The following is a 26,985-nucleotide window of genomic DNA, read 5'->3' on the forward strand; positions in this document are numbered from 1 at the left end:
TCTTTGCATTTCTATAAACTGAAACAAAATAAAGCGTACATAACTACAACTTAAAAACGTTATTTTACCACGTGTCCATAAGCTTCGGTCCCACGGTGATTCACACGTTTGTCAGAAAACCACACTCTGTGAATCTCAACCTTTGAGAGGGTTTGACGTATCAGTCAGAGTCAGACCTAAAATGCCTCAGCAAAGTAAAGACTTTCTGTAATGAATGATGATCGCTTTCAGTCAAACACAGAACATGCAGGACGATGGTGACCCCAGTGAAACTGCAGCAGCTTGTGCTTTTATTTGTTTGATTTCATTTATCTGTGCACTAAGCGAGGAGGGTTGGTCAGAGAACAGAGCTGCTAAAGTTGCTTACCTAAGCAGACTCTATTTAAATCAGACTTTGTTATGCTAACTGCACGTGTCCAGACCTGTATAAATACAGTAGAACCCCCAGTGGCTTGTACTGCAACACACCAGCAGGGCAGCTACACGGAACGCCACCGGCCCACAATGGGAAAGGTAATGCAATAATGTCAATTCAACTAACCCTTGCCGGTGATCTTTTTCTCTACGCCTTGTCTGCCTAATTTTAATCCATCATTTTAAAGAGGTATTTTCTTTAACCTGTTTGAGACTCTGGGTTATATAACTAATGTGGTATATGCTTTCCATCGACCTCTAGTACTCCATGCCAGTTTATCTGACCTGCTTGGCATGCTCAATTATGAAAAGGATAGCTGTAGAACGGAAATCGTTTAATCAGTATTTTGGGAATATGTAAACGGAGAAATGGCTTCCACTCTTTGATTATTTTTTTGTCTTTGAACAGATAACTCCTGGGTGGAAGTTCAGAGAGTTAGGGCCCAATTCACAAATGTTTTTTTCGTGGGTAGGTGTGACATGTTGTTGACGTGGGCGAGGTTTACCTCAAAAATAAAACATTGGAGAATCTGACATTGAGTTTCAAAATGTGGGGCCTGATCTCCAGAAGGATTACAAAGCCTTCTCTTTTCAAAGTGGCAGGCTGTATCAGGAGGAAATTGTAATGTATTAAAATGATAATGTGAATCAACGGAAATATTGCAATCCCTTACAAACCACAAGGACGGGGTGGGGGCAGCAAAGAGAAGTTCCCCCCTTTCCATGTGATTTAAAAGGAAATGCATCAGTGTGCTGTAACCGTTCTGGATTGCAAAGCACTGTAATGAAGGTGAATTTGTGCTCTTCAACTGTACCCATCCCTGTTGGTGCTGCACCAATGGCAATTCCGCACTCCAATCTGATTTTGGATCAACATGTGTGTTTAATTTTAATCGAGGTTTGTGCTCCTAAAAAACTTTGCACCAATGGGGATTTTGCATCCCTAGATGTGATGGTCAACAAAAATGTGATTCGTGCTCCTAAATCCTTCCCAGGCTCATTGTAGAGATGTATCATGGGAAATTCTGAACCTTAGTGGGCAAAATGTGAGGTTTTACTAATGCACACTTTTTGCACTTTGGTCTTATGACCAGCTAGTCAGAAGGATACGTCCAGGCACTGTTTTGCGTAGCTAGGGCATTTATTGAACACACACTCGAATGGGCGCTAATTAAAACCCAACCACAGTAAAGAGTAAAAGTTCTTGCTTCTCTACCTCGTCTCCAAGAGATGCCCGGTTCAGTCCCACACCTTAGGGCTTTCTGTAACTTGGCACCTCCACAGCCCTCAGAACATGGTTGAGAGACCCTTGGACAGAAGCATACAATACTGGGTCAGTCAAATGGGAAAGGGTTAAGGAAGCTGGGTGCTCTAAGTGCCATGTCCTCCACCGGGTGCTCAAAGACAAATGCTCCCTAGTGCTTTTGGTGTCACTGCACACCTTAATGATGCCTATAAACACCACCAAATGATAGAAGGCCTGTGCTCCCTAGAGATTTTGGGGGTGCCTCACATGCCTCAGTGGTGCCCCTGAACCCCAGCCCACCACTTTCGCAATAACCCCACATGCGGCCTAGAAGCACTGCCCTCCTGGGTCAGGACGTCTGGGGTTACAGCGTCCACTGTCCTCTGGGCATGCTGGACTCACAAGCGGTGCTTTGGGCACAATTACCTCCTTCCTTGGGTTTGTCCTCGAAGGCTTCTTCCTTCTCCTCCTTCCAGTCGGGCTCCTTCTCTGCATGTAGGGCTGCTTCTAGATCTCAACTCCTTTTCTTCTCCTCCATCCCCGTGTAGTCTGCCCTCGGGTTGCGCAGTCTTCTCTTCATTCGCCAACGCAAGAAGCTGGCAGTCCATTCTTCATGTTGCAGGCATTCATAAAGGTGCTTTCTCATGTGGCTGGCGATGTATGGGTTGTTTCACTAGGTGCAGTAATAATGGCCATGTTGGAAGTAGTAGGCTCACCCATACATGCACCTAATGTGACAAGGAAACAGGCCTTCTCCATCTATGCACCTATGATCTGGTACACTATCCCAAATATTGATTAAGACTACCATGACCCTGCTCCAATTTAAAAAAGAGTTGAAGACACACCTACTTAATGTACACTACATCATTTTTTAGAACTTTTTTAGATTTAGGGTGCACATTTGTTAATTCTCTCCCCACCAGTGAGAATATCAGGGCATTATTTGTCAAATCATGGTGGAACAACAGAGGCTAAATTCCATCCAATGTATGTGAAACTTCACACTTTCCATCACTGGTGAAAAAGTGGAACACACTGTGAATGGAAGGGGAAGGGCAGGTGGAAAGTACCCAGTAGAACAAGGGATGCTTCAAGGGTATGAACTATTGTGAAAGAGAAACCAGCAGATAAATGGCATGGTCAGTCAAGCTGGGGGGCAAATTTGTGGGAGAGGCCCTGACATGAAACCAATGGTCCAGGTGGCTGTAGAAAGGGGGAGGTATGCCATGAGCCAGTACCTCATCTCAGTATTTAATACAAATAACTCAAAAGTCATTTTGATGTAATAGTGGACTATTCTTCTGGCTTTTGCAACACCATATTTATTTACATTTATTAAACAGATGTCCACTACAAGTCAGATGTAGTAGCTGTGTCTGGGAAAGGGAGGAAAGAATAAGGGCAAATGCAGGGCAAATGCAGCATAGGCAGAGTTGCTAGAGACTTGCTGAGAAAATCATTGGGCCCTGGTGCTTACCTTTTAAATTAAGCACTGCAAGCCTGTTTTCTAGCTCATCAGCCTCAGGAGACAGAATATGCATACTAATATAGCACAAAGAGTTGCTTGCCCAATAATCATCTAATGCAGGAAGACTCTTGACAGTTTCTAATAACAGGCATTGGACTATCTTTTAGAGACTGTGGCCCTCATTCTGACCTTGGCGGGCGGCGGAGGCCGCCCGCCAAAGTCCCGCCGTCAGGTTACCGTTCCGCGGTCGAAAGACCGCGGCGGTAATTCTGACTTTCCCGCTGGGCTGGCGGGCGGTCGCCTTCAGACCGCCAGCCAGCCCAGCGGGAAAGAGGCTTCCACGATGAAGCCGGCTCGGAATCGAGCCGGCGGAGTGGAAGCTGTGCGACGGGTGCAGTTGCACCCGTCGCGTATTTCACTGTCTGCGCAGCAGACAGTGAAATACATGTAGGGGCCCTCTTACGGGGGCCCCTGCAATGCCCATGCCAGTGGCATGGGCACTGCAGGGGCCCCCAGGGGCCCCGCGACCCCCCCTACCGCCATCCGGATCTCGGCGGTCCGACCGCCGGGATCTGGATGGCGGTAGGGGGGGTCGGAATCCCCGCGGCGGTGCAGCAAGCTGCGCCGCAGCGGAGGATTCAATGGGGCCGCGGTACACTGGCGGGACCCCGCCAGTGGTGCCGGTCCGACCGCGGCTTTACCGCCGCGGTCGGAATCCCCATTGGAGCACCGCCGGCCTGTCGGCGGTGCTCCCGCGGTCCTCCGCCCTGGCGGTCAAAGACCGCCAGGGTCAGAATGACCACCTGTGTCTCTAGTTGTCTGAGGTATGCACCCTGTCCAAGTAGGGACCACAGTCCTAGTCAGGGTAAGTCAGTTATACTTCCTATATTAACATGTAGTCACCCTCTGTTATTTTGGCACAGAGCACTCAGGCTTAACTTAAGAGGCAACGTGTAAAGTATTAATGCAGTACTTGGATCACAGTAGTATAGTGAAAACACCACAAAAAGACTCCACACCAGTTTAGATAAATAGGGAATATGTATCTGATTAAATTTAGCCCCAAACAACTAAATTCCAATTACATCTGCATTGGTTATCATGATTCAAATGTAGTATTGAAAATCACAGTGCTTAAAAAGAAAACAGATCCATGCACTCTCTTTCAGGGAGTTATGTTATGTTCTTTGTAGAGGAGTACTATGAAGCACTCGCAAAATATAGTTCTGATGCAGTCTCGAAACTAAAATGGCAATTAGCAAAGTGGCAGTCCCTCCTGGCAGCACAACTGTTCTGCATGGCAGAGTCTAATCAGGACCCAAAAGTGAACTGATTTGGTTGAGTTTGAGGTTCAGTACATATGCCAACATGTCTTTGAATTGGGGGAGACTCCAAAAGAGGCCTTTGAAGATCACAATCACAAGGTCCCTTACCTCCATTTCCATTTTCACTACCTGGACATGGTAAACTAAAATGTCTACTGTATGTCCAACTTTTTAAATGCACTGCACCCTGTCCTTTGGGCTAACCAGGGCCTCCCTTGAGGAAGGTTTGGGCTTGGCAAGTTAAGTAAACTGGCCAGGTCGAAATGCCAGTTTAAAACTGCACCCACAGGTTATGCAGTGGCAGGCCTGAGACATGTTTGAAGTCTACTGTGGTGGGTGGAACAATCAATGCTGGAATCCACTAGTAGAGCTTGATTTACAGGCCCTGGGCAATATAGTGAACTTTACTGGGGACTTACACGTAAATCAAAAATGCCAATTGTGCATAAGATAATGTTTCCGCACAGTACCAGCACATTAGCACTGGTCAGCAGTAGTAAAGTGCGCAGAATCATGAAAGCCAGAAAACATGAGTCAGAAAAACAGCAGGTCAAGGGGTAAAACGTTCAGGGAAACTAAAACTAACACTATCCAACCATGCATGCACCCACCTACTTAAACGTACGGTACAACACAAAGCATACCACATATGCAGCAAAAAAAGGAACAGCATGGCTTATCAGAATTAAAGCAAACATACTATGCATTTAACACACAAACCACAACACACAGTAGAAAAAACAGCTCATCATATATCGCTCTAGTTTCAGCTGGACTTTACACCTGTAGCAGGGAGAGAGGAAGCCAAAGAGAGCTTGACTTAGGAAGAATAAGTAAGTAACACTTCAGTTAAACATGAGTGCCACTTTTAATTGCTGTTGTTTACACGCTGGACCAGTTTTCAATGAATACCTGTGGTCAGAAAGGAATCCATTAGTTATTAGGAGTGTATTGGGCAGTCTATGGAATGATGCATGACCATTGTAACTTTCAAAACGAACATTTTCCGGACTACTGGTGGGTGGTCCATCCAGTGTGTGCTCCAGCAGGTCCCCTCTAGCAGCTTGACAAGAATAGCTCTTTCCCCTTTGCCTAATGAACACAATCACTCCAGCTTTTTTAACAGTGAAATGTCTAGCTTGTTCTCAGTAATACTACACACAATAGCTGAATCAGTAAAATTATTAGCACATGGTGTACAAAAAAGGGTAGAACCTTCAAAGTGGGTCATGGAAGTATTGAACTATTTTACTGCACCTTCCGACTACCTTGTCAGCACCTATAACTTCATAGGAGATTTTAGTGAAAATTGGACAGTAAAATGTACTATGTGACTGCATTTAAAAAAATGAGAATCCAGCTCAGTCTCCACATGAAGTATTTTGTTTTTGAACATTGTCCATGCAGGCAGTGGGTAGCACCAGTGATGAAAATGGGCTGCGTACAAGGGGGAAATTAGAGGTGGACTCCTAAGAAATATTTTGGATACCTGCTTTTAAATGTATTTATTTTCTTTTTCCAAATTAAGCATTTGGCCCTTTGAGGTAGACGAGGTTGGCTATGTGGGGTACGTAGGTATGTAGGGCCCATGTTGTAATTAGGTAGCCTCCATCTGTTTGCCATTTGGCATCAGACTGCAAGAGAAAAGCAAAAGAGAGCTCTGTTAAGAATTCTATTTGGGAAACTGTTGTCTGCTCTTCTGCTAAATCTAAACATCCTACAGGTGATGAGGAAGCCCTGAATTAGCCCATCATTATAAACAATGAGTGATCTATTCTGCTGCATGATGTGGGTACAAGGGGTGCCACCCACACTGTGTTCCCCTCCTGTGTCGCCTTGAGCTCCAGAACCCAGCCTTAGATGCCTTCTTCTTGCAAAATCAGGAGCCAAATCTTGGAAATAAAGAGTTTCTACCCATCACATTGTGAATCTCCTTGTTTTGCTTTATTGTGTTGGTGATCCTCTCCTGGTCAAGGTCACCATGGACCTTCAACAGAATGGGGGAGTCCCTTGCTTTTTCTTGAGTCACATCTTTTTAACACACGTAGGGTCATCTGTAGCACTGATGTCCAAGCATTTTGAAGGTTTTGAAACTCCCAATTGACTATGAAATGAGCAAAGAAATAACAAACTATATCATTTAGGGTCAATGGTTTTCCATTTCTGAAATATATGCAATTTAGTGAGGGTCAGAAAGACATATTTTGGGGTGCCCCCTTTGTGTACTTTGCAAAAGGCCCTCTAGTTTTCGTTAGGGCTCTGGATTGAACTGGCATCTGGTGTGATAAAGTGAATAAGCAACACAGTTTTTCCAGAGGTCTGTTTTTGATTGCCAATAAAATCCTGCATCTTTTTCTGATGACAATGCCCTTTCTTAGTAAAACAAAACACAATCAACAATGGAAAGCAACACATAGGTGACAAGCTGGCCCTATATGAAGCATCTTAACAAAGTGAAGAAATAAATGCTGACATAAGGTAGCCCTTCCAGCACTAAAACAATCCTGCCAACAATCCAGTGACTGCCTTGGTGCTAGGCATCAAATTATGCTGCAGCACCGGCTGAAAAGACAGGAATGCACTATATCTCGTAAATATGCTGCATTCCTGCCCTTTTGAATTGGCATAGGGCAGTGCAGCAAAAAGACTTGTAGTTCTTCCCTATGCCAATTCATTACACTAGTACCCCCTGTGGTAAATACCACATCATATGGGTTTAGACCTTCTTTAATGAGAATAACATACCAATAGTAAGTTTCCACCATTCTAAGATGCTACAATTGCAATACATTTTACCTGGTAAAAAATCTTGTGAGCAAACACCTAAGGGTGTACTTCTGTTTGCCCCAGAATCCGAATTTCTGTGGCACTCAGAATAAGGCCATAAGGGCTTGCAACATATTAAGAGGTTTCAAGTATAATTTTAGAAATAATGTTGAAATAATTTGAATGTTAATTCTCAGATGTATTCAGTGCTCTCTGATGAGCCGTCCCTATGCACGTTCTGTTTGCACATTAAACATACATATACAAGTGAAAGTTGGTGAAAAAAATATTCTGCCATAATGTTTTGTGTTGTGTGCAGATAATCTTCTATGAGGATAGGAACTTCCAAGGTCGCTCCTATGAGTCCACCACAGACTCACCTGAACTACAATCCTACTTCAGCCGCTGCAACTCCATCCGGGTTGAGAATGGGAACTGGATGATCTATGAGCGACCCAACTACACAGGCCACCAGTACTTTGTGAAAAGAGGGGAGTATCCTGACTGCCAGAAGTGGATGGGCCTCAGTGACTCTATCAGGTCTTGTCGCTTAATTCCACAGGTAAGATTTAGATTTCCTTATTGTTCTGACATAAAATGGAGGATGCAGTCAGTCAAGGAAGACAAGTGGAGTTTCAGTTCTTTGTGTTATGTTGATTTGTATAGCACAGTAATCACCCAAGAGGGTAACCAGGTGCTTGGGCAAAGTCTGTAAGCGAGTGGTCCTAAGGTGCTCAAGGAAGAGCCAGATCTTTAGCTTCTTGCGGAACTCAAAAAGTGAGAAGAGGTGCTGATATGTTGAGGGAGATTGTTTCATGTCCTAGGTGTGATGTGAACAACCTCCAGTTTTCCTTTTGTGGATGCAGGAAGTGTGTGTGAGTGAGAGTGAGGCAGAACATCTGTGTCTGGTGGGTTGGAGAAAGTGTATGCAGCTGTTCAGGGATTCTGGTCCTGAGCTGTGTAGGGCTTTATATGTGTGTGTGAGAAGTTTGAATTGGCTGCATTTGCGAATGGGGGGCCAGTGAAGCTTCCTGAGGTGTGTGTGATGTGGATACAGCATGGGAGGCCAAGTATGAGTATTGCAGCTGCGATCTGGATGGTCTGGTGTCTATATAGGAGTTGTTGGGAGATACCAGCATAAAGAGTGTTAGTGCTAGTGATGAGTGCTTGTGTGACAGTCCATCTGGTGTTCTGAGGCAATTATTTGATGATCTTCCACAGCATGCGTAGGATGTAGACGCAGAAGGTGCACACAGCATGACTTGAGCCATCATGTTAAGCTTGTCATCTACGATTATCCCTAGATTTCTTGTATGATCGCTAGATTTCTTACATAGTCAATTGGCCCTTATGTTGGTCCTAGATTCAATGGCCACCAGGTGGAATCCCATGGGGAGGTCTTGTTTGTGAAGACCAGAACTTCCATCTTTTTTTTTGCAGTTTCACATAGCGTGAACTAGACTCAAAGGTACTGGAATGTTTTACACTATCCTTCTATGCCAATCTTGTGGAGACTTCTCATGAGGCTGTTGTGGAAGACAGTCTTGACAGCTGCGGAGAGATCAAGCAGGATGAAAGTCGCTGTTTCTCCTGAGTCCAGGAAGGTTTGAATGTCGTCAGTGGCCATGATGAATGCTGTTTCAGTGTTGTGGTTCTTCCTGAATCCTGAGCATGTGTTGTTTAGAAGATGGTGAGGCTCGAGGTGGGTTGTCTGTTGCTTGTTAATGGCCTTTTCAATCACTTTGGCTGGATAGGGAGATGGTTGGAAGTTGCTCAGTTGATTTAGGTCGGCTGTCGGCTTCTTGAGGAGGGCGTTGATTTCTGCAAGCTTCCAATCATCCAGGAAGTGGCAGGTTTTATAGAGGTGTTGATGATGTGGGTCAGGGTGTTGCAGATTGGTGATGTACCTAGGTTGTAGATGTGGTGAGGTCATGGGTTAATTGGGACCCTTAAGTGGATGGGCCATGTGATTGTGAAGTTTCTGGTGAGGGTTGCCCATTTGGTAAGATGGCCATCTTGGTTGTTGATGGGTAAGTTAGCGCTTTCTTGAGCAAATCTCTGAATTGTTCTAATAGATGCACAAGTAAAGAATAGGCTCTGAGATTTTAAAACTGAGCTAATTTATCTCTCAAACAAAACATTATGAAATTGACACATAAAACCTAGTTATGTCAGGTGATTTTCAAGCATGCACCAGTCTTTCTACAAGATGACAGGCTCTTCCGAACAGAATGTGTTTCCTGTGTTAGATTTCTACATGGATGCAGGTGAAGAATTAATATTATTGTTGCTAATAAAAATCAATATAGAAAAGTGTGAAAAAAATAACGATTGAAGAAATGCATTTGAACGAATACATTTGAAAATATTTATATTCATTGAAGGAGCTTGAGATAATAAATATCAAAAGTCCATTCATTTTAGATATATTTTATTTCTCATTTCAAGCAAAATATGTTCACAAGCAGTGCTGATGGATTTGGGGCTTTGCTTGCATGTGGTGAGCACGTGGCCTACTTGTCTCGGACCACATTGTTTTTAAAGACATATCAAACGTTTTAGAGGTTCCTGTGCATCTACCCCTCTCCCTTAACCCTTTGCAGAGTCTTCATTCATAAACTTACAAAACTGGGGAACATCCCAATTAGCTCTAAGGTTGCCTGGTCCCATTAGGAAATTGCAACTCCAATGTTATCCTATTGGAGATGTAGGCCTTGCAGTAGTGAAAAATGAATTTAAGGGTTTTTCTTTACCAGGACATGTAAAGTTTAAAAGCACCTGTCCAACTTTTTAATTGCCACTCTAGGGGCTATGTGTGACTTATATGAAATAAAAAGAAGGGTTTGGGCCTGGTAAAAGGTTTGTTTTTCCAGGTCAAAATTGTAGTTTAAGACTAGGTAAACAGGCTGTAATCACACGTTTAAATGCCTGCATAAGTGGTGGCACAATAAGTGCTGCAGGCCCTTTTGTAGCAGTTAATTTATAGGCCCTGAATGTGTGCTGTACTGCTTTACTAAGGACCTGTAAGTAAATTAAATCTGCACATTTGAGATGAGCCAGTGTCACCATATTTTAAAGAGCGTGCACAACCACATTAACACTGGTTAGCAGTGGTAAAGTGCGTATTTGTGCGAAACAAGTTAAGCAAAAATGGAGAAGGAAGGCAAAAGGTTTGGGGTAAGACCACCCTTAGGCTGACACAGGGGCGTTGTGACACTCCCTCCCCTTTAGCAGCTCCAGCGGGGCTGGAGCTAGTGATGGGCTTTCTGTCTGCAACTTGACAGACAAAGGTTCATAAATACTGTGAAAGGGTGGGCGAGTAAGTGAAAGGATGGATGGGTAGATGGATGAATAGGTGTGTAAGTGAAAGGGTGTTTGGATGGGTGAGTGAAAGGGTGGGTGGGTAGATGGATGGGTGAATGAGTGAAAGGAGGATTGTAAAGATGGATGGGTGAAGGAATGGATGAATGAGTGAAAGAGAAGGTGGATGGATGGATAAAAGGATGGATGAATACATGAACGAATGGCTGAATGTATAAAGGGGGTTGATGGATGAAAGGATGGATGAATGAGTGAACAGGTGGGCGGATAATGAGAGAAATGATGGATGCATGAGTGAGTGAAAGTATGGATGGCTGAGTGAATAGGTTGATGGATGAGTGAATGGTTGGACCGATGATAAGAGAAAGCATGGATGCATGGGTGAGTGAAAGTATTGATGGCTGAGTGGATGGATGGATGTGTTGTGTAGTCCTTTTATTTATAGCTCCATGCACATTACTTTAGCATACTAGGCCTGCCGCTGTGCACGTTAACCTAGATATATTTTATTCAGCTTTGTTTTATAAGTCTTACAATAGCCACTTTTGTGGTCTTGTTTTATTTCTCTCTAGCTGGTTTTGCCTAAGTCAGCACTACATTCTTAAACAAGACATTCTTGCTCACTCTGTGCTTCTTTCAAGGCTGCAGTTGGATAGGTTGCCGGTGAACGTGGTACAAGTTTTGTCTCTGACATTCATAGAAAAACACACATCCTTACATAGGGACATTTTCTCAGAACATCAGCTGTTTTATCATAAGAGCACTTCCCTGCCCCTTACACGTTAGAGGGAGATTCCAGCCAGAGAACCACTCTGATTGCTGAACACTTCACTACAGCTGCTTATGCAGACTTCAGGCCTTTGCTCAGGTATGGGGGATGATGTTTTCCAAGGGAAACCTGAAGGGCAGACTTAGAGCTTAACATGCTGTGCTCTATTATAGCCTAGGTAGGGATTAGTCTATTAACTCTATTGACAATATGGTAGCGTTATTTCTATGCTTTACTCTCCTTGTCACAATTTTAATCTTGTCATGCTGTATCGTTCTGGTTATTGCAGCACATACTTTGCTATCTAAGGTGCAGCTGCTTCATTAAAATCTTATTGAAATACATACTGCCTTTGTTTGTCATTGTGTATGTGAGACTTATATAACTGAGAGAAATGGATGAGACCTGGTGACCACGGTTTCCCTGAGAAATCAATTGTGTCATGCGCTCGGCTGCCCAATCATCCCTGCCCTTGGGTAGAGATGGGACACTGCTAGTTAGCCAGAGCAAAACCCGGATTGGGGCGACAGGTGTCATCTGTAGTGGGCCATACTCAGTCTCCCACATCGCAGGCGATTCTGCCACTCAAAATCCAGTAGTCTCATTAGAATAATGAGAGCCTATGCGACATGGCGCCGCCATCGTTTGCTCAGGCTCTAATTTTCGGGTCCTCCTGAGTATCTCCGTCTCACTATATACAAAGACACTTTAGTACTATATACGGAGACGTCTGTGGTATTGAGGATTTCCTCCTCAGCAAAGTAGTAAACACCTATCTGACGCTGGAGGTTGTTCAAGCTTGAACCCTAAAAGGAAAATCCCCATTTGGTGTGCTCATCTCTGAACAAATTTACCATCTAATATGGTGAAACCGCAACAGGTAGCAATTGCAGTCAATATGCGACAACCCCTGACTGCACATTTATTGGCAAAGTGCCTAACAGCCCGGGGGGTCACGGGGATAAACACAGAATACTAACAATGTGCTTGCCATTTGGGATGGCTCCCACAGTAGATAATGGTACTACATGGGGCACGGTATTCGCTGCGCTCTATATTACCGCACATGGTACACCGACACTTGCCAACTTACCGGAAGTGTTAAAACAAATTCAAGATGAATACCGGGCTGCCCCGGCCCTAGACTTGGGGATGCAATTAAAGGGCAACTTTGCCTCAGTATCCTCAAGTATTTTAAGTAACCTTAAAAGGGAAGCGGTTGCATTAGGGGTGTGCATGCAGCTCTGTGTTGTTCCTCAACAGGATCAAGAACGTGAGTTGCCAAATATTATCGCAGAGACCTACTCTAGTATTGGTCGAGATCGTCTAGGGGCCAGACCAACAAAACCCCAATTTCAGGGTAAATCTAATAAAGATTTTACCAAGCAATCTCCTGAGGATAATAAGAAACACTGGGATAAAAAACAACAGACTCCTAAAAAAGAAAGGGGTGAATCTCCGCGCACGGAGACCCCACAGAATGGATATAATTTCAGATATACAGATAATATAAAAACGCCTGACAGATATCAATATACTGATACATGCCAATCTCGTTCCTTTCAGGACTCAGTGGAAAAAGGCAGTGAGAGAGGTGGGTGGTCAGAATGGAGAACAGAGTATGTGAAACCGAGACAGGATTCATAACGCTCAACAGAGGTTTCTGTTAAAAAGGAAGAGAAACCACCCCAACAAAAACCCCAATTTAAAAAGAAAAAGGTGGCAGCAGTTGTAGTTTGACATGCCACTCAAGAAGAGGGTCCTCTTGAAGAACAAGAAGTGGGCACTTGTGCTACTAGACAGCATGGCAGAGGTCACAATAGTTCCCCAGAATCCTCCAGAGCATCTGGAGGTGAAAGCAACTGATGACTTTCTACTAGTAGAAACTGCGGACATGCGTGTCTCCATGCCTGATAGAGTGTACAAAGTAACGCTACAGTTAGAAGGAGACATTGAACGCACAATAGACGCAATCTTTTGGGATCGCGTGGTAAATATATATGATATCTTGTTAGCCGAACAAGACTGGCCAACCTGAATTTGTCCGTACCTGTCCATATGGGGAAGAGGTTATCAAACCTTCTTTCTCGCCTCTTGTTCCTGAAGAGCTCTCAGAATCCTACGCCATCGATTGGGCATTGGCACAGGCGTTATATCGCAACCACATAGGATGGGACAAAGAATCCCCCTTCCACGTAATTCCGATTAAAAATCAACCCCAACCTCAACCTCAATACCCGATAAAACATGATGCTAAAGCACTTGTGAGAGAAATTCTCATGCAACTGGAGTACCAGAGCGTAATTTAACCCTGTGTCTCCCCAATGAATAATCCTTTCTTCCCAGTAGCTAAACCGGACCATTCTTACAGAATAGTCTTAGACCACAGACATTTAAACAGTCATACACACACATATGCTATACAAAACCTACATAGCACAGCACTAATGAACAACATTATGCGTAAAAAATACAAAACAACACTGGACATTTCCAATGTTTTTTTCTGCCAGAATATAGCACCAGAGAGTAAAGACTTAACAAGTTTCAGCGCACTAGGCTCCCAGAAAGAATTCAGTTGTTTACCCCAGGGGTATAAGAACAGTCCAAGACTGTTCGTGGCTCGTGTGACTTCAATTTTGCACGACATTGATCCTTAAGCATTGTCCTATGTAGATGATATCTATCTCACGGATGAGGAATTACTGCAACATTTAAGACAGGTAGCCTCCATTGTTGTGGGATTTGCTGAATTCAGCTACAAATTCAATTAAAAAAAAACAAAATTAGCCTCCCTCAGCGTCCTGTTTCAGGGATATGAGCTATCGAGTGTGATCCTAGCGCCACAATTCTTAGAAAAAGGCTCACAATTACAAACACCATTAAAAAACTTCAGTCTCTATTGGGTTTCAAAAATGTTGGCAGAACTTACATTCTTGACTATGCAACACGCAGAAAACCTTTATATGACTTAATACGTCCTGATTCAAGTAAATTTTGGACAGTCGAGCATACATCCATTATCAGAGACCTGCAGACAGACATGCTTGAGGCACAACGTTTATATACAAGGGACAACAAAACACATTTGGTCATCAGAGTAATTGCTGGTGCCATTGGTTTCACCTATGTTACCTTTAACGAGGGTGAGACCGTCACGATTGCATACAAATCACACTTGTACTCAGCAGCGAAACAACGCTTTGCTCCCACTGAGAAAATTCTCACTGCTGTACAGATGGCTGTCATTAAAGAAAGACCACTCACTCAGGGCATTATTGTCATCGCTCCGATTCCAGCCCTTGAGGCTGTCACCAAAGCCAGTGTTCCAATTGCTAAAGCATTACATCCACGTTGGATACAATGGGCCATGTCTCTGACAGCCGCTGACGTAGACTACATTTTTTACTCAAAATTACAAACTCAAGAATTTTTGCAATATGAACTAGAATACCAAGTTCCAGCAAACACATTGCCTATTGATCAGTATCAAAGAGTCATGTACACCGAAGGCTCAGCACAACTTTGCCATTGGCACAAAGCATCAATACTCCACTGCTTGTGCAGATGTAAACGGCTACATGGAGGATAATAAATTTTGTCCCCAACATACATACATGCAAACCCTAGGGGATTGCACAGCACAGCTGGCAGAGCTAAAGGCTCTGGTGATGGCACTGGAACATACGGATCCTGCACAGTTAACACTGATTGTTTGCAATTCGTACTATTGTGTCCAGTCCTTCAATGAATACCTGCATTGCTGGTGCCAGAATGGGTTCAGAGACTCTAAAGGCAACACCATTAAACACAGACTCCTGTGGGGGAAAGTAGCGGATCTAAAGGAAACGCAACCAAATGCCCATGTTGTACATACACTTGGACACCAGCGCGTTGGAATGTATGTTGCTGGGAATACACTGGCTGATGAAGCCGCAAAATCAGCAGTAGCCACAACCACTGTTGATGCAGTATCCCATTTGGGTGCGAAACCGGACGAGGACATATGGGCTGAAGTGAAAGCTGCTGCTGATGGTACGCCCTACCCAAAAGCAATTCCTGCTAAATTTTCCTACCAACTGGGAGGCTGCCTAAACCCGGAGGATAAGATAAGTGGCGTAGGGGTTTGAGATATTCCCAACAAAGATATAAGACCAGAGTTGATTAAAGCAGCGCATGAGGGGGTAGCATCTGCCCATGCTGGTGTGGCGGCTACAACATCATTGTTACAAGCCAGTTATTATTGGCCAGGCCTACACAGAGAGGCCAAGTAGTATGTCCTTTGTTGTGACATCTGCCAACAAATTAAAGTTTCCACTGTTAAACGCCCACTGCAGACACCCCTCCTAATTTCCAACAAACCTTTACAATGTGTGTACTGGACCATTGCCGTCCCCTAACACCGGATAGTGCATCCAAATACATCTTAGTCGCTGTTGACTCCTGCTCCAGATTTCTATGGGTGTGGCCACAATGCTCGGCTGACGCTCGAACAGCTATTAAAGATTTGCGAGTCTTTATCGGTACATATGCAGTTGCAGCTTTCCACTCGGACCAGGGCCCTGCTTTCAACCCAAGGGCATTCAGGAATGGCATGGCTTTGTTCGGAGTCCAACTCCAGTACTTGTCTCCATTTCATCCCAAGGGAAATCGTGTTTAGGAGCGATTAAACTGTGATTTAAAGCAATCCTTAACAGCCAGAGTCTTAGGTACGGCTCGTAGTTGGCTTAACCACTCGTATGGAGTCCAGAGAGCATTTATTAATCTGCCTAGAAGGTCCCTGGGGGGTCGTACTTCATATGAGTGCCCGTTTGGAACTCAAATGTTTGTTCCAGATCTTGATGGTCCTGGCGTGGAGGCGGCAGAAACACCCTTTGACATAAATGAATGTGTCACACTCTTACAGGAATTGCAACAGTTCCGTGATGATAACGCTTCTGCCAGTGTTGCCTCCACAGGAATTAAGGATGTACCTGTAACGCCTACAGGCTGGATTCCTAAGGTTGGGGATCTAGTACGTAAAAAGGTTGCTGTGAAAAAGGAGTTTGGTCCTTCTTAATGTGCACTAGTCCTAGTCTTGGGAATACACAGTACCAGAACTGTCATTCTACTGTTGCGTAGGCTCTCATTATTCTAATGAGACTACTGGATTTTGAGCTGCAGAATCACCTGTGGTGTGGGGGACTAAGTCTAACCCACTGCAGGTGACACCTGTCGCTCCAATCCAGGTTTTGCTTTGGCTAACTAGCAGTGCCTCATCTCTACACGAGGGCAGGGATGACTGGGCAGCGGAGAGCATGACATAATAGTTTTTTTCAGGGAAGCCGTGGTGTCATCCGTTTCTCTCAGGTACATTAGTCTCGTATATGCAAGGACAAACAGGGGCAGTATATGTTTCAATAATGATTTTAATGAAGCAGCTGCATCTTAGATAGCAAAGCGTGAGCTGCAATAACCAGGACAACACAGCATGACAATATTAAAATTGTGACAGGGAGGGTGAAGCATAAGAATAACGCTACCATGTTGTCACTACAGGCAATGGACTAATTCCTACCTAGGCTATGATAGAGCACAGCATGTTAAGCTCTAATTCTGCCCTTCAGGTTCCCCTGGGAAGACTTAATTCCCCATACCTGAGCAACGGCCTGAAGCCTGCAAAACAGCTGTAGCAAAGCTTTCAGCAAACAGCATACCGTCGTGGTTCTCTGGCTGGAATCGCCCGCTAACGTGTAAGGGACAGGGAAGTGTTTTTATAATAAAACAGCTGATGTTCCAAGAAAATGTCCCTGCGTAAAGATGTGTGTTTTCTATGAATATTGGAGACTACAATTAAACTGCGTTCATCGGCAACCTATCTTGCTGTAGCCTTGGAAGAAGCGCGTAGAGAGCAAGAATATTTTATTTGAGAAAAGAGTGCTGGCCTAGGCTAAAACAGTTAGATAAACAGAAAAGAAAACAAGACCGTAAAAGTGGCTATTGTAACAATAATAAAATTAAGCCGAATAAAATATATCTAGGTTAGAGTGCACAGCGGCAGGGCCTAGTGTGTTAAAATAACGTGCATAGAGCTATAGCTAAAATGGCTACACAACACTACCACAGTTGGCAGGTGCCAAAGAAAACCGTTTCGTATCCATCGACAATGTCAAGCTACACCATGTTGCCAATCCAACACAGCTGACCAAGAGGAACAGCCAGTAGCTCCCAAATCCCTCTCACTATTGGTCAAGACATTCCTCTACAAGTTGTAAACAGCAACACTGATAACTCTCCGAGCCTGGGGAGGGTGGAAAATGATCTTGCATTAGTTCCACTAACATCAAACAATACAGAAATAATTGATCGATTTGACACAACTTCAACACAGAAGGATGGCGCCACTTATTCTGAGCCACTGCAGGAAATACCCACTCCACCTACAGACACGGCTTCAGTTTTTTCACGAACTGCTTCCGGATACTTTGCCGATTTCAACGACAATGTTTCATATTCATTTGCATCTTCGACACCTGAACTGTCAAAAAAACTTAAGCTGATAAACTGGTTTAAAACAACTTACTTTATTTTTCTATTGAACTATCTGTGGCTTTCCTTGACTGTATTGGCTTTCCTACTTTGGATTGGGTTTGTTATAACATTACTTTTATTAATACATGGTCATTTGGTTCCTGAAAAATCAACCGTTGAACTGGTGGATGAAGTCCTTAAAACACATTTTTCTTTTGACAAGGTCCACAGAGACTTGTCTTTTGTGAACATTTCCGCTATACCAATTCCTGATGCGATTGTTTGGGATAAAGTGACATTTGATATAGAAGGCCCCACCATCGGTCATTCAAATACCATATGTGTTTAAACTTTCAATGAACAATATAATAATACCCAGAGTTGTTTCTGATGAGTGGGATTTGAAAACGGTTGATTCTATGATGACTGAATTGGAGTATTACACTGTATTTGAAAACAAAGATGTTTATCAATCTAAAGAGAACTATGGTGATATGTTTTGCTATAATTATTATGGGCACAATTTAATCCACAGAGCAAGTACCCCAAGACTGTTTTTAATTATACACAATGGGAACATTGTCTGGCTCCACCGCAAGGGAGTTCTAAAACATATTCTGAAAAGTTTACATATTTTTCCGGGCACAATGTTAAAAATGCTGAGTCATATTGTTTTAAATTGCCACCGACAGCAAATGTACGCATAGTGCTGACAAATACGAGATGTATTTAGTCAGATTCCTTTGTTTCCCAGTTGACTATAGAAGGCTATGAATTTTGCCTTAAGTCGATTGACTTAAAAAGTGTGTGGGGAACTAGAGATTGGCAAATACGGGGGAAGGAAGCTTTATTGAGAGCATGCCTGATACCTGTTCAAATTATATTTTTAAATTAAACTGTACAACAAACAAGTTGTTTAGGCTTACCAAAGATTAAGGAATTGAACACACCCAGTATTCCTGTCCGTGCAAAAGTTTATAAATAGCAAAAATATATGAATGCAACTGAAATCAGCTTGATTAATGGGTCCAGAATGGCACATTTAATGCTTCACTGTCACATCCTGGCAGGTGGTTATTGTGGCCAATAGATACCAATGGGTGTCACAAATGTTTTATAAACTCCACAGTGGGTTTTAAAATTAGTAGGCCAGACCCTCGCTATATATTCTCCGGACATGCAGGTATAGTAACAACATACAGTGTAGGGAAACTATGCAAGCAATGGTTAAAAAGTTCCTCACTAAATGGAGTTAGAGAACACCTCACTCTCCTGTCTAATAACACCGACTTACAGGACTTCCTGTAAGGACCCAGGAAAAAAAGCAGAGCGCTTCCTATATGAAGTATATAATGAAATTTGGAAGCTTTTCCAACAAGAAGCTGCTGCCCGGTTAAGGCAAATAGACCAAGAAAACTTACAGTAGGCATTAGCTTTTGTGGCTAATGGGATTAATACCCTGTCCGACCGGATATACACCTTAAATAACAGCATCTCTTCTGCTATAGATATCATCCAAACAGAAATGTCTTCATTACACCATGGACAGAGTCAACTAAGGTCCACTAGGCAGTTGGGTTAAACACTTCGAACATTGAAGGCAGGTCGAGTTCCCTGGCAACATTTTAGCGCAAGGGACATATTTTATACATTTAATTTAACGGGACAACAATAACTAATGTCTAAAAAAGAAGCGACTTATGTCATGCTAAACATAGAAAAATTTGAAAGGTTGCCTTCTGTTGTGGCTGAAATACGATCTGTAGAGTAGGTAATACACTGGGTCATTAATCTGCCTATTTCCACACTTCAATTAACCTCTTGTTTAAAACACATTCCGGTAGGCAGATATGAAAGGCTGGGAGACAGTTACATCCATGAGGTGTGGGAGCTGCCCCTCTCGTATAAATGTCTCAGTGGCATGAAAGAAGTCTTTCTAATCTGTAGTGAATGCGACAGATGGATGGGTGAGTGAGTAAAAGGGTAGATGAATGAATGGAGTGAAAGGGTAGATCGATGATGAACAAAAAGATGGATGGATGGGTGAAAGAATGGATGCTGGGGCTTCATGTCTGTGTAGCTACAGCAGAGGTAAAGTTCTTGATGGCATCGTCTGTCTGCAACTTGGCAGACAAAAGTGAGTAAGTGAAAGCAGGGATGGACGGATGGATGAGTAAAATGATGGATGGATGGGTGAGTGAAAGGGTGGATGGATGGGTGAGGAAAGGATGGGTGGGTATTTGGATGAATGAATGAAAGGATGATGGAAGGAAGGATAAGTGAAAGAATGGATAGATGAGTTAAAGGTAGGGTTTGTGACTGGATGGATAAGTGAAAGGGAGGGTCGATGGATGAAAAGGTGGATGGACGAGTGAAAGGATGGATGATGAGAGAAAGGGAGGATGATTGAAAGGATTGATGGGTGAGTTAAAAGGAGGGTGGATGGATGAAGGGTGGATGGGTGGATAATTGAGCAAATGGATGGATGGGTGTAAGAATGGATGGACAAGTGATAGAGTGGATGGTTGATGAGAGAAATAATGAATAGATGACTGGATGGATGAGAGAAAGAATGGATAAGAGAAACAATGGATGAGTGAAAGAATGGATGAATGAGTGAAAGGCAGGTTGGATGAATTGATGGATAAAAGTGTGGACAGATGGATAAGTGAAAGAGAGGATGGATGGAACGATGAGTGAAATGGTGAATGGATGGTTGATGAGAGAAAGGATGAACAATGAAAGGATGGATTAGTGAAAGAATGGATAAATGAGTGAAAGGTCGGGTGGATGGATGAGGGAAAGAATGAATAGATGACTGAAAGGGAGGGTGCATGGATGGATGGGCCAAAGGGTAGATGGATGAGTGCAAGAATTGCTGGATGAGTGAAAGGGAGGGTGATTAAATGGATGAGTGAAAGTGTGGATGGATGAGTGAGTGAAAGGATGGATGGGCGAGTGAAAGGGTAAATGCATGGATGATTGGATGAATGAATGGAAAGATGATGAATGAGTGAAAGGATGGATGGTTGAGTGAAAGGGTGGATAGTGGATGTGTGAAAGGGAGGATGGATGGATGGAGGGCAAGGGTGGATGGGTGGGTGGAGTGAAAGGGTAGAGGATGAGTGTGAGAAGGTAGCCTCTTTCTAGCATTGTTACCTCAACTTTTGGCCTGTTTGTGAGTATATGTCAGTGTGTTTTTACTGCCTCACTGGGATCCTCCTAGCCAGGACCCCAGTGCTCATAGTGAAAACCCTATTTGTCAGTGTGTTTTGCCTGTCTCACTGGGATCTTGCTAGACAGGACCCCAGTGCTCATAGTTTGTGGCCTAAATGTGTATGCCTGTGTAGTGCCTAACTGTGTCACTGAGGCTCTGCTAATCAGAACCTCTGTGCTTCTGCTCTCTCTGATTTTAAATTTGTCACTATAGGCTAGTGACCACTTTTACCAATTTCAATTGGCACTTTGGAACACTCTTCTAATTCCCTAATATATGGAACCTAGATACCCAGGGTATTGGGGTTCCAGGAGATCCCTATGAGCTGCAGCATTTCTTTTGCCACCCATAGGGAGCTCAGACAGACCTTTACACAGGACTGCCACTGCAGTCTGAGTAAAATAACGCACACTTTATTGCACAGCCGTTTTCACTGCACTTAAGTAACTTATAAGTCACCTATATGTCTAACCTTCACTTGCTGAAGGTTAGGTGCAAAGTTACCAAGTGTGAGGGCACCCTTGCACTAGCAAAGGTTCCCCCACATAGTTCAGGGACATTTCCCCGGTCTTTGTGAGTGCGGGGACACCATTACATGCGTGCACTACATATAGATCATTACCTATATGTAGCTTCACAATGGTAACTTGGAATATGACCATGTAACACGTCTAAGATCATGAAATTGTCCCCCTTTGCCAACTCTGGTATTGGGTAGTCAATTCCATACATCCCCGGGGTCCACTATGGACCCCGGGTACTGCCAAACCAGCTCTCTGGGGTTTTCTCTGCAGCTACCGATGCTGCCACCCCACAGACAGGGTTCTGCCCTCCTGGGGTCTGGGCAGCCCAGTCCCAGGAAGGTACAACAAAGAATTTCCTCTGAGAGAGGGTGTTCCACCCTCTCCCTTTGGAAATAGGTGTTGAAGGCTGGGGAGGGGTAGCAGAAGGTGCCCTCCTTGCATAAGCACCGGTTCAGGAAACCCCAGTCCCTGCTCTGGCGCAAAACTGGACAAAGGAAAGGGGAGTGACCACTCCCCTGTCCATCACCACCCCAGGGGTGGTGCCCAGAGCTCCTCCAGTGTGTCCCAGACCTCTACCATCTTGGATCCAGAGGTATGAGGGCACTCTGGAGGCCTCTGAGTGGCCAGTGCCAGCAGGTGACTTCAGAGACACCTCCTGATAGATGCTTACCTGACTAGGTAGCCAATCCCCCTCTGAGGGCTATTTAGGGTCTTTCCAGTGGGCTTTTCTTCAGATAACGACTTGCAAGAATTCACCAGAGTTCCTCTGCATCTCTCTCTTCAACTTCTGCCAAGGATCGACCCCTGACTTCTCCAGGACGCCTGCAAAACTGCAACAAAGTAGCAAGAAGATTACCAGCGACATTGTAGTGCCTAATCCTGACGGCTTTCTCAACTGTTTCCTGGTGGTGCATGCTTTGGGGTCTGTCTGCCTTCATCCTGCACTGGAAGCCACAAAGAAATCTACAGTGGGTCAACGGAATCTTTCCCCTGTTTCAGCAGGCACCAAACTTCAGCGTCACCGGTTCTCTGGGACCCCTCCCATCCTGACGAGCGTGGCCCCTGGAGCACAGGTGGTGGACCCAAGTGACCCAGACTGTCCAGTGGTCCGACTGTCAACATTTGGAGGAGGTAAGTCCTTGCCTCCCCTCTCCAGGCAGTAATCCTGTGCACTGCATGATCTGCACCTACAAGGCCTTCTGTGCACATTTCCTCAAAATCCTGCATGCACAGCCAAGCCTAGGTCACCAGCACTCTGTCCTGCGATGCTCAGCTCCCTGACTTGATCTCTTGTGTCGTGGGACCCTCTTTTGCTGTGTTGAGATGCCGCCATGCTCAGACTTCTTGAGCCCGTGTTCAAGGAGTTCTGCAGGTGCTACCTTCTTGTGCATGGGCTCTCTTCGTTGCTGAGGGCCCCTTCTGTCTCCTCTCCCAAGTGGCGACATTCTGATCCTTCCTGGGCCCGGGCATCACCCTTTTTCTTTAACCACAACTCTTTCAGCTAGCAAGGCCTGTTTGTAGTATTTTGCCAAGAAAACAACTGTGCATTCTCCAGCACTCTGTGGGACATCTTCTGCATGAAGGAGAAGTTCCTAGCATCTTTAGTTGCTGCAGAATCTTCAGCTTCTTCCATCCAGAGGCAGCCATTTTGCACCTTCATCCGGGGTTTAGTGGGCTCCTGCCCCCCCCCCCCCGGACACGTTCACGACTCTTGGACTTGGTCCCCTTCCTTTGTAAGTCCTCAGGTCCAGGAATCAGTCTTCAGTGCTTTGCAGTCTGTTGTGGTCTTTGCAAAATCCTCTATCACGACTTTAGTGTGTTTCTGGGGAAATAATAGTACTTTACTCCTACTTTCCAGGATCTTGGGGTGGGGTATCTTGGACACCCTTAGTGTTTTCTTACACTCCCAGAGACCCTCTACACACTACACTAGCCTAGGGGTCCATTTGTGGTTCGCATTCCACTTTCTTAGTATATGGTTTGTGTTGCCCCTAGGCTTATTGCATCCTATTGTATTCTACAGTGTTTGCACTACTTTCTGACTGTTTTACTTACCTGATTTTGGTTTGTGTGTATATTTTGTGTATTTTACTTACCTCCTAAGGGAGTATATCCTCTGAGATATTTTGGCGCATTGTCACTAAAATAAAGTACCTTTTTTTTTGTAACCCTGAGTATTGTGTTTCTTATGATATAGTACCTATATAATATAAGTGGTATAGTAGGAGCTTTGTATGTCTCCTAGTTCAGCCTAAGCTGCTCTGCAATAGCTACCTCTATCAGCCTAAACTGCTAGAACACTACTAATCTACTAATAAGGGATAACTGGACCTGGCACAAGGTGCAAGTACCATCAGGTACCCACTATAAGCCAGGCCAGCCTCCTACAATGAGCAAAAGAATGGATTAATGAATGACTTAAAGGATGGATGAGTGGAAAGGGGAATACAGCGATGGAGGGATGGGTGAATGGTTGGGTTTGAAGATGGATGGATAGGTTAGGATAGGGCTGGGCATCTGGCCAAAATAGTGATAGACTGAATGATAGATGAAAGAATGAATGGATGACAACACGTAAAGAAGAAATGGTAGATATCAGAGGGTGGAAGGAAAGATGAACGGATAGGTGATTAGATGGAAGAGTCAAGAGACCTCTTCAGAAAGGGATGACTTGCTTAATTTGCTTGGTGCCATAAGAGCTTTGGTTTGGGGGGGGAGGGTAATTTCCAGGCTACTCCCTGTGCGACCTGTTAGCTGACAGGTCCAACAGACCACAAAGCAAATGTGTGCAGTGGTGACCCAAGCAAAGAGAGATGTTTGCCATTGTACATTTTCCTTAATTACAGAGCTCTTGTACACAACAGTACAACAATACCAAAAAAAAAGGCCTATTCTGTTTTCGCATTTGGCATATGAATTTCGACAGCTACAAAGGCTCCAGAAGAGAAGCCATTGGTTCACCCAAACAAATTATACGAAATATCAAAATTAATAATGCTATTGGAGAAATGTAACTGTATCTGAGAGGCTTTACAGCTGCTTTGGTGGCAAGATTATGTAAAACAACTCGGTCTCAAGACCTGGCTGTTCGACTAAGATCGCATCCGCAGCGCCTGGATACCCTCACAGGTGATATGTGCTCTACAAATCCGATGTTTGACTAATTAATTGATGTTCATCCACGTATCTTTAAAAAATATGAGTAGTTTGCATGCGATAGTATCTCACACAAGGACATTCAGGGCCATATTTATACTCCGTTTGCGCCGAAATTGCGTCGTTTTTTTTGACGCAATTTCGACGCAAAACTAACGCCAACTAACGCCATATTTATACTATGGCGTTAGAGGCGAATAGCGCCAAAGTTCCCGGAATGTGCGTCATTTTTTAGCGTGAACCCCTTCCTTGCGTTAATGATATGCAAGGGAGGCGTTCCCGTCTAAAAAATGACTCCCAGGCCTTTACGTGGTATTTATACTCCCGGGCAAAAGAGACGCCCGGGAGTTGGCGTGGCTAAAAACGGCGCATTTGCGCCGCTTTTTAACGCCTGGGTCAGGCATGGCGTTAAGGGACAAGTGGGCTCAAAATGAGCCCAGAGTGCCCTCCCCTGCCCCCAGGGACCCCCCCTGCCACCCTTGCCCACCCCAGGAGGACACCCAAGGCTGGAGGGACCCACCCCAGGGACATTCAGGTAAGTTCAGGTAAGTATTTTTTTATTTTTTTTTAATAATATTTTGTGGCATAGGGGGGCCTGATTTGTGCCCCCCTACATGCCACTATGCCCAATGACCATGCCCAGGGGACAGAAGTCCCCTGGGCATGGCCATTGGGCAAGGGGGCATGACTCCTATCTTTACAATGATAGGAGTCATGTTGATGGGGGATGGGCGTCGTTAAAAAATGGCGCAAGTCGGGTTAAGACGATTTTTTCGACGTAACCTGACTTGCCCCATTTTAAGACGCCCATGCGCCATTTTCGCCCTACGCCGGCGCTGTCTGGTCTACGTGGTTTTTTCCCATGCAAACCAGGCAGCGCCGGTCTGATTGCGCCGTCTAACGCCATTCCATAAATACGGCGCCCGCATGGCGCTTCAGAATGGCGTTAGACGGCGCAAAACATTTTGACGCTAAACTGCGTTAGCGCAGTTTAGCGTCAAAAAGTATAAATATGGGCCTCAATGTTACTACTACAAGAAATGATTCAAGTGTAATCATGTGGTCAAAAAAGTCATACCCGCACAAAGGGGGTAGCCACTCCGCTTTTGAATGTAGTGAGCCCTAAAGAAAGAGGAAGAGAGATGAAACTATTATATAGGAGGTTGGCCTTTTCATCAGATCTTGATAACGAGCAGTGTGAAAATCCTGACGTTAATTAATAAATAATGTCATATGTTGATAAATAAAAATAAGAGCCATGAAAATATCTGTCTACACTGGGTCTGCTCTTTTTCATTGACGAACTGAGTTCTCAGATTGTTGCATTTTTATAATGCAATCCTCAGCATTTTGGATCCTGGAAAGTTATATAAAAACATTTATGAAAGTTGTCATTTGTAAAGTAACTGAGACATGTTGCACATCGGTAGCCTTCAAATTAGTGTTTTTGGCAGGACGCGTTTACATCTTTATTCAAGTGAAGCTCTCCGTTTAGATCGGTGGGTGAGCCAGGAATCCTCCTGTAAAACAGTTTTTGTTGTTAAAAACTGAATTTAGAAGAGCTTGAAAGTCAAAGTCATATTAAGGTCATTATAGACACCTTAGGGCTCTAGAGAAAAGGATACATGAGTTTGCTAAATTGCAAAAAATAGAAAATGGCCTGAGAAATTGGCTTGTTGGTAGAGGGATGAAGGTAACCAAATGGTAACATATAACTTCATCAGTGGCCCCCAATCTCCGCACGCGAAAAAGTATATATATATGTAATGTAATACGCCTTATACTCCCGGATAGTCGGTTCTTCTGAGAATACTTTCAGCTTTCCTATAAATCATCTAGTTTTCTTCTTAAGGAGAAAGGGTTTGAGCTGCCATAGAAGCTATTATAATAACATTTATTTATCTCTCTTTCCACTACAGCACCGCGGCTCCTACCGGATCAGAGTCTATGAGAGGGAGGACTTCCGAGGCCAGATGATGGAGTTTACTGAGGATTGCCCTCATGTGAACGAAGAGTTCAACTACCACGACATCAACTCTTGCAATGTGTTGGAAGGCCACTGGCTCTTCTATGAGCAGCCAAACTACAGAGGGCGACAGTACTACCTGAAGCCCGGGGAATACAGGCGCTTCACTGACTGGAATGCCTTGAGTGCCAGGGTCGGCTCTTTTAGGCGAGTTGCTGACTTTTGTTAAAGTGTTCACTTCCTCATGTCCTAAAATGAAGTATTATTACATTAATAAATTACTATTCCTTCAAAAAGCAA

The 26,985-nt window shown here is 44.2% G+C and overlaps 1 protein-coding gene across 1 annotated transcript; it reads left to right on the plus strand.

Moving 5' to 3' along the window:
• Nucleotides 1-405: 405 nt before the first annotated feature.
• LOC138283468 (gamma-crystallin 2-like) lies at nt 406-26,985 on the plus strand. The gene is made up of 3 exons (XM_069221425.1): nt 406-513; nt 7,542-7,784; nt 26,639-26,985. The coding sequence occupies exons 1-3, from the start codon at nt 505-507 to the stop codon at nt 26,912-26,914; spliced, it is 528 nt and encodes a 175-aa protein (XP_069077526.1). The 5' UTR covers nt 406-504; the 3' UTR covers nt 26,915-26,985.

The sequence above is a fragment of the Pleurodeles waltl genome, chromosome 3_1, assembly GCF_031143425.1.
Source record: "Pleurodeles waltl isolate 20211129_DDA chromosome 3_1, aPleWal1.hap1.20221129, whole genome shotgun sequence".
NCBI classification, from domain to species: domain Eukaryota; kingdom Metazoa; phylum Chordata; class Amphibia; order Caudata; family Salamandridae; genus Pleurodeles; species Pleurodeles waltl.

What these genes read in the sequence shown, in the direction of transcription:
- LOC138283468 (XM_069221425.1), top strand. An exon ending in CTTGTCGCTTAATTCCACAG is followed by an intron (nt 7,785 to 26,638) that starts GTAAGATTTAGA and finishes TTTCCACTACAG; the next exon opens with CACCGCGGCTCCTACCGGAT.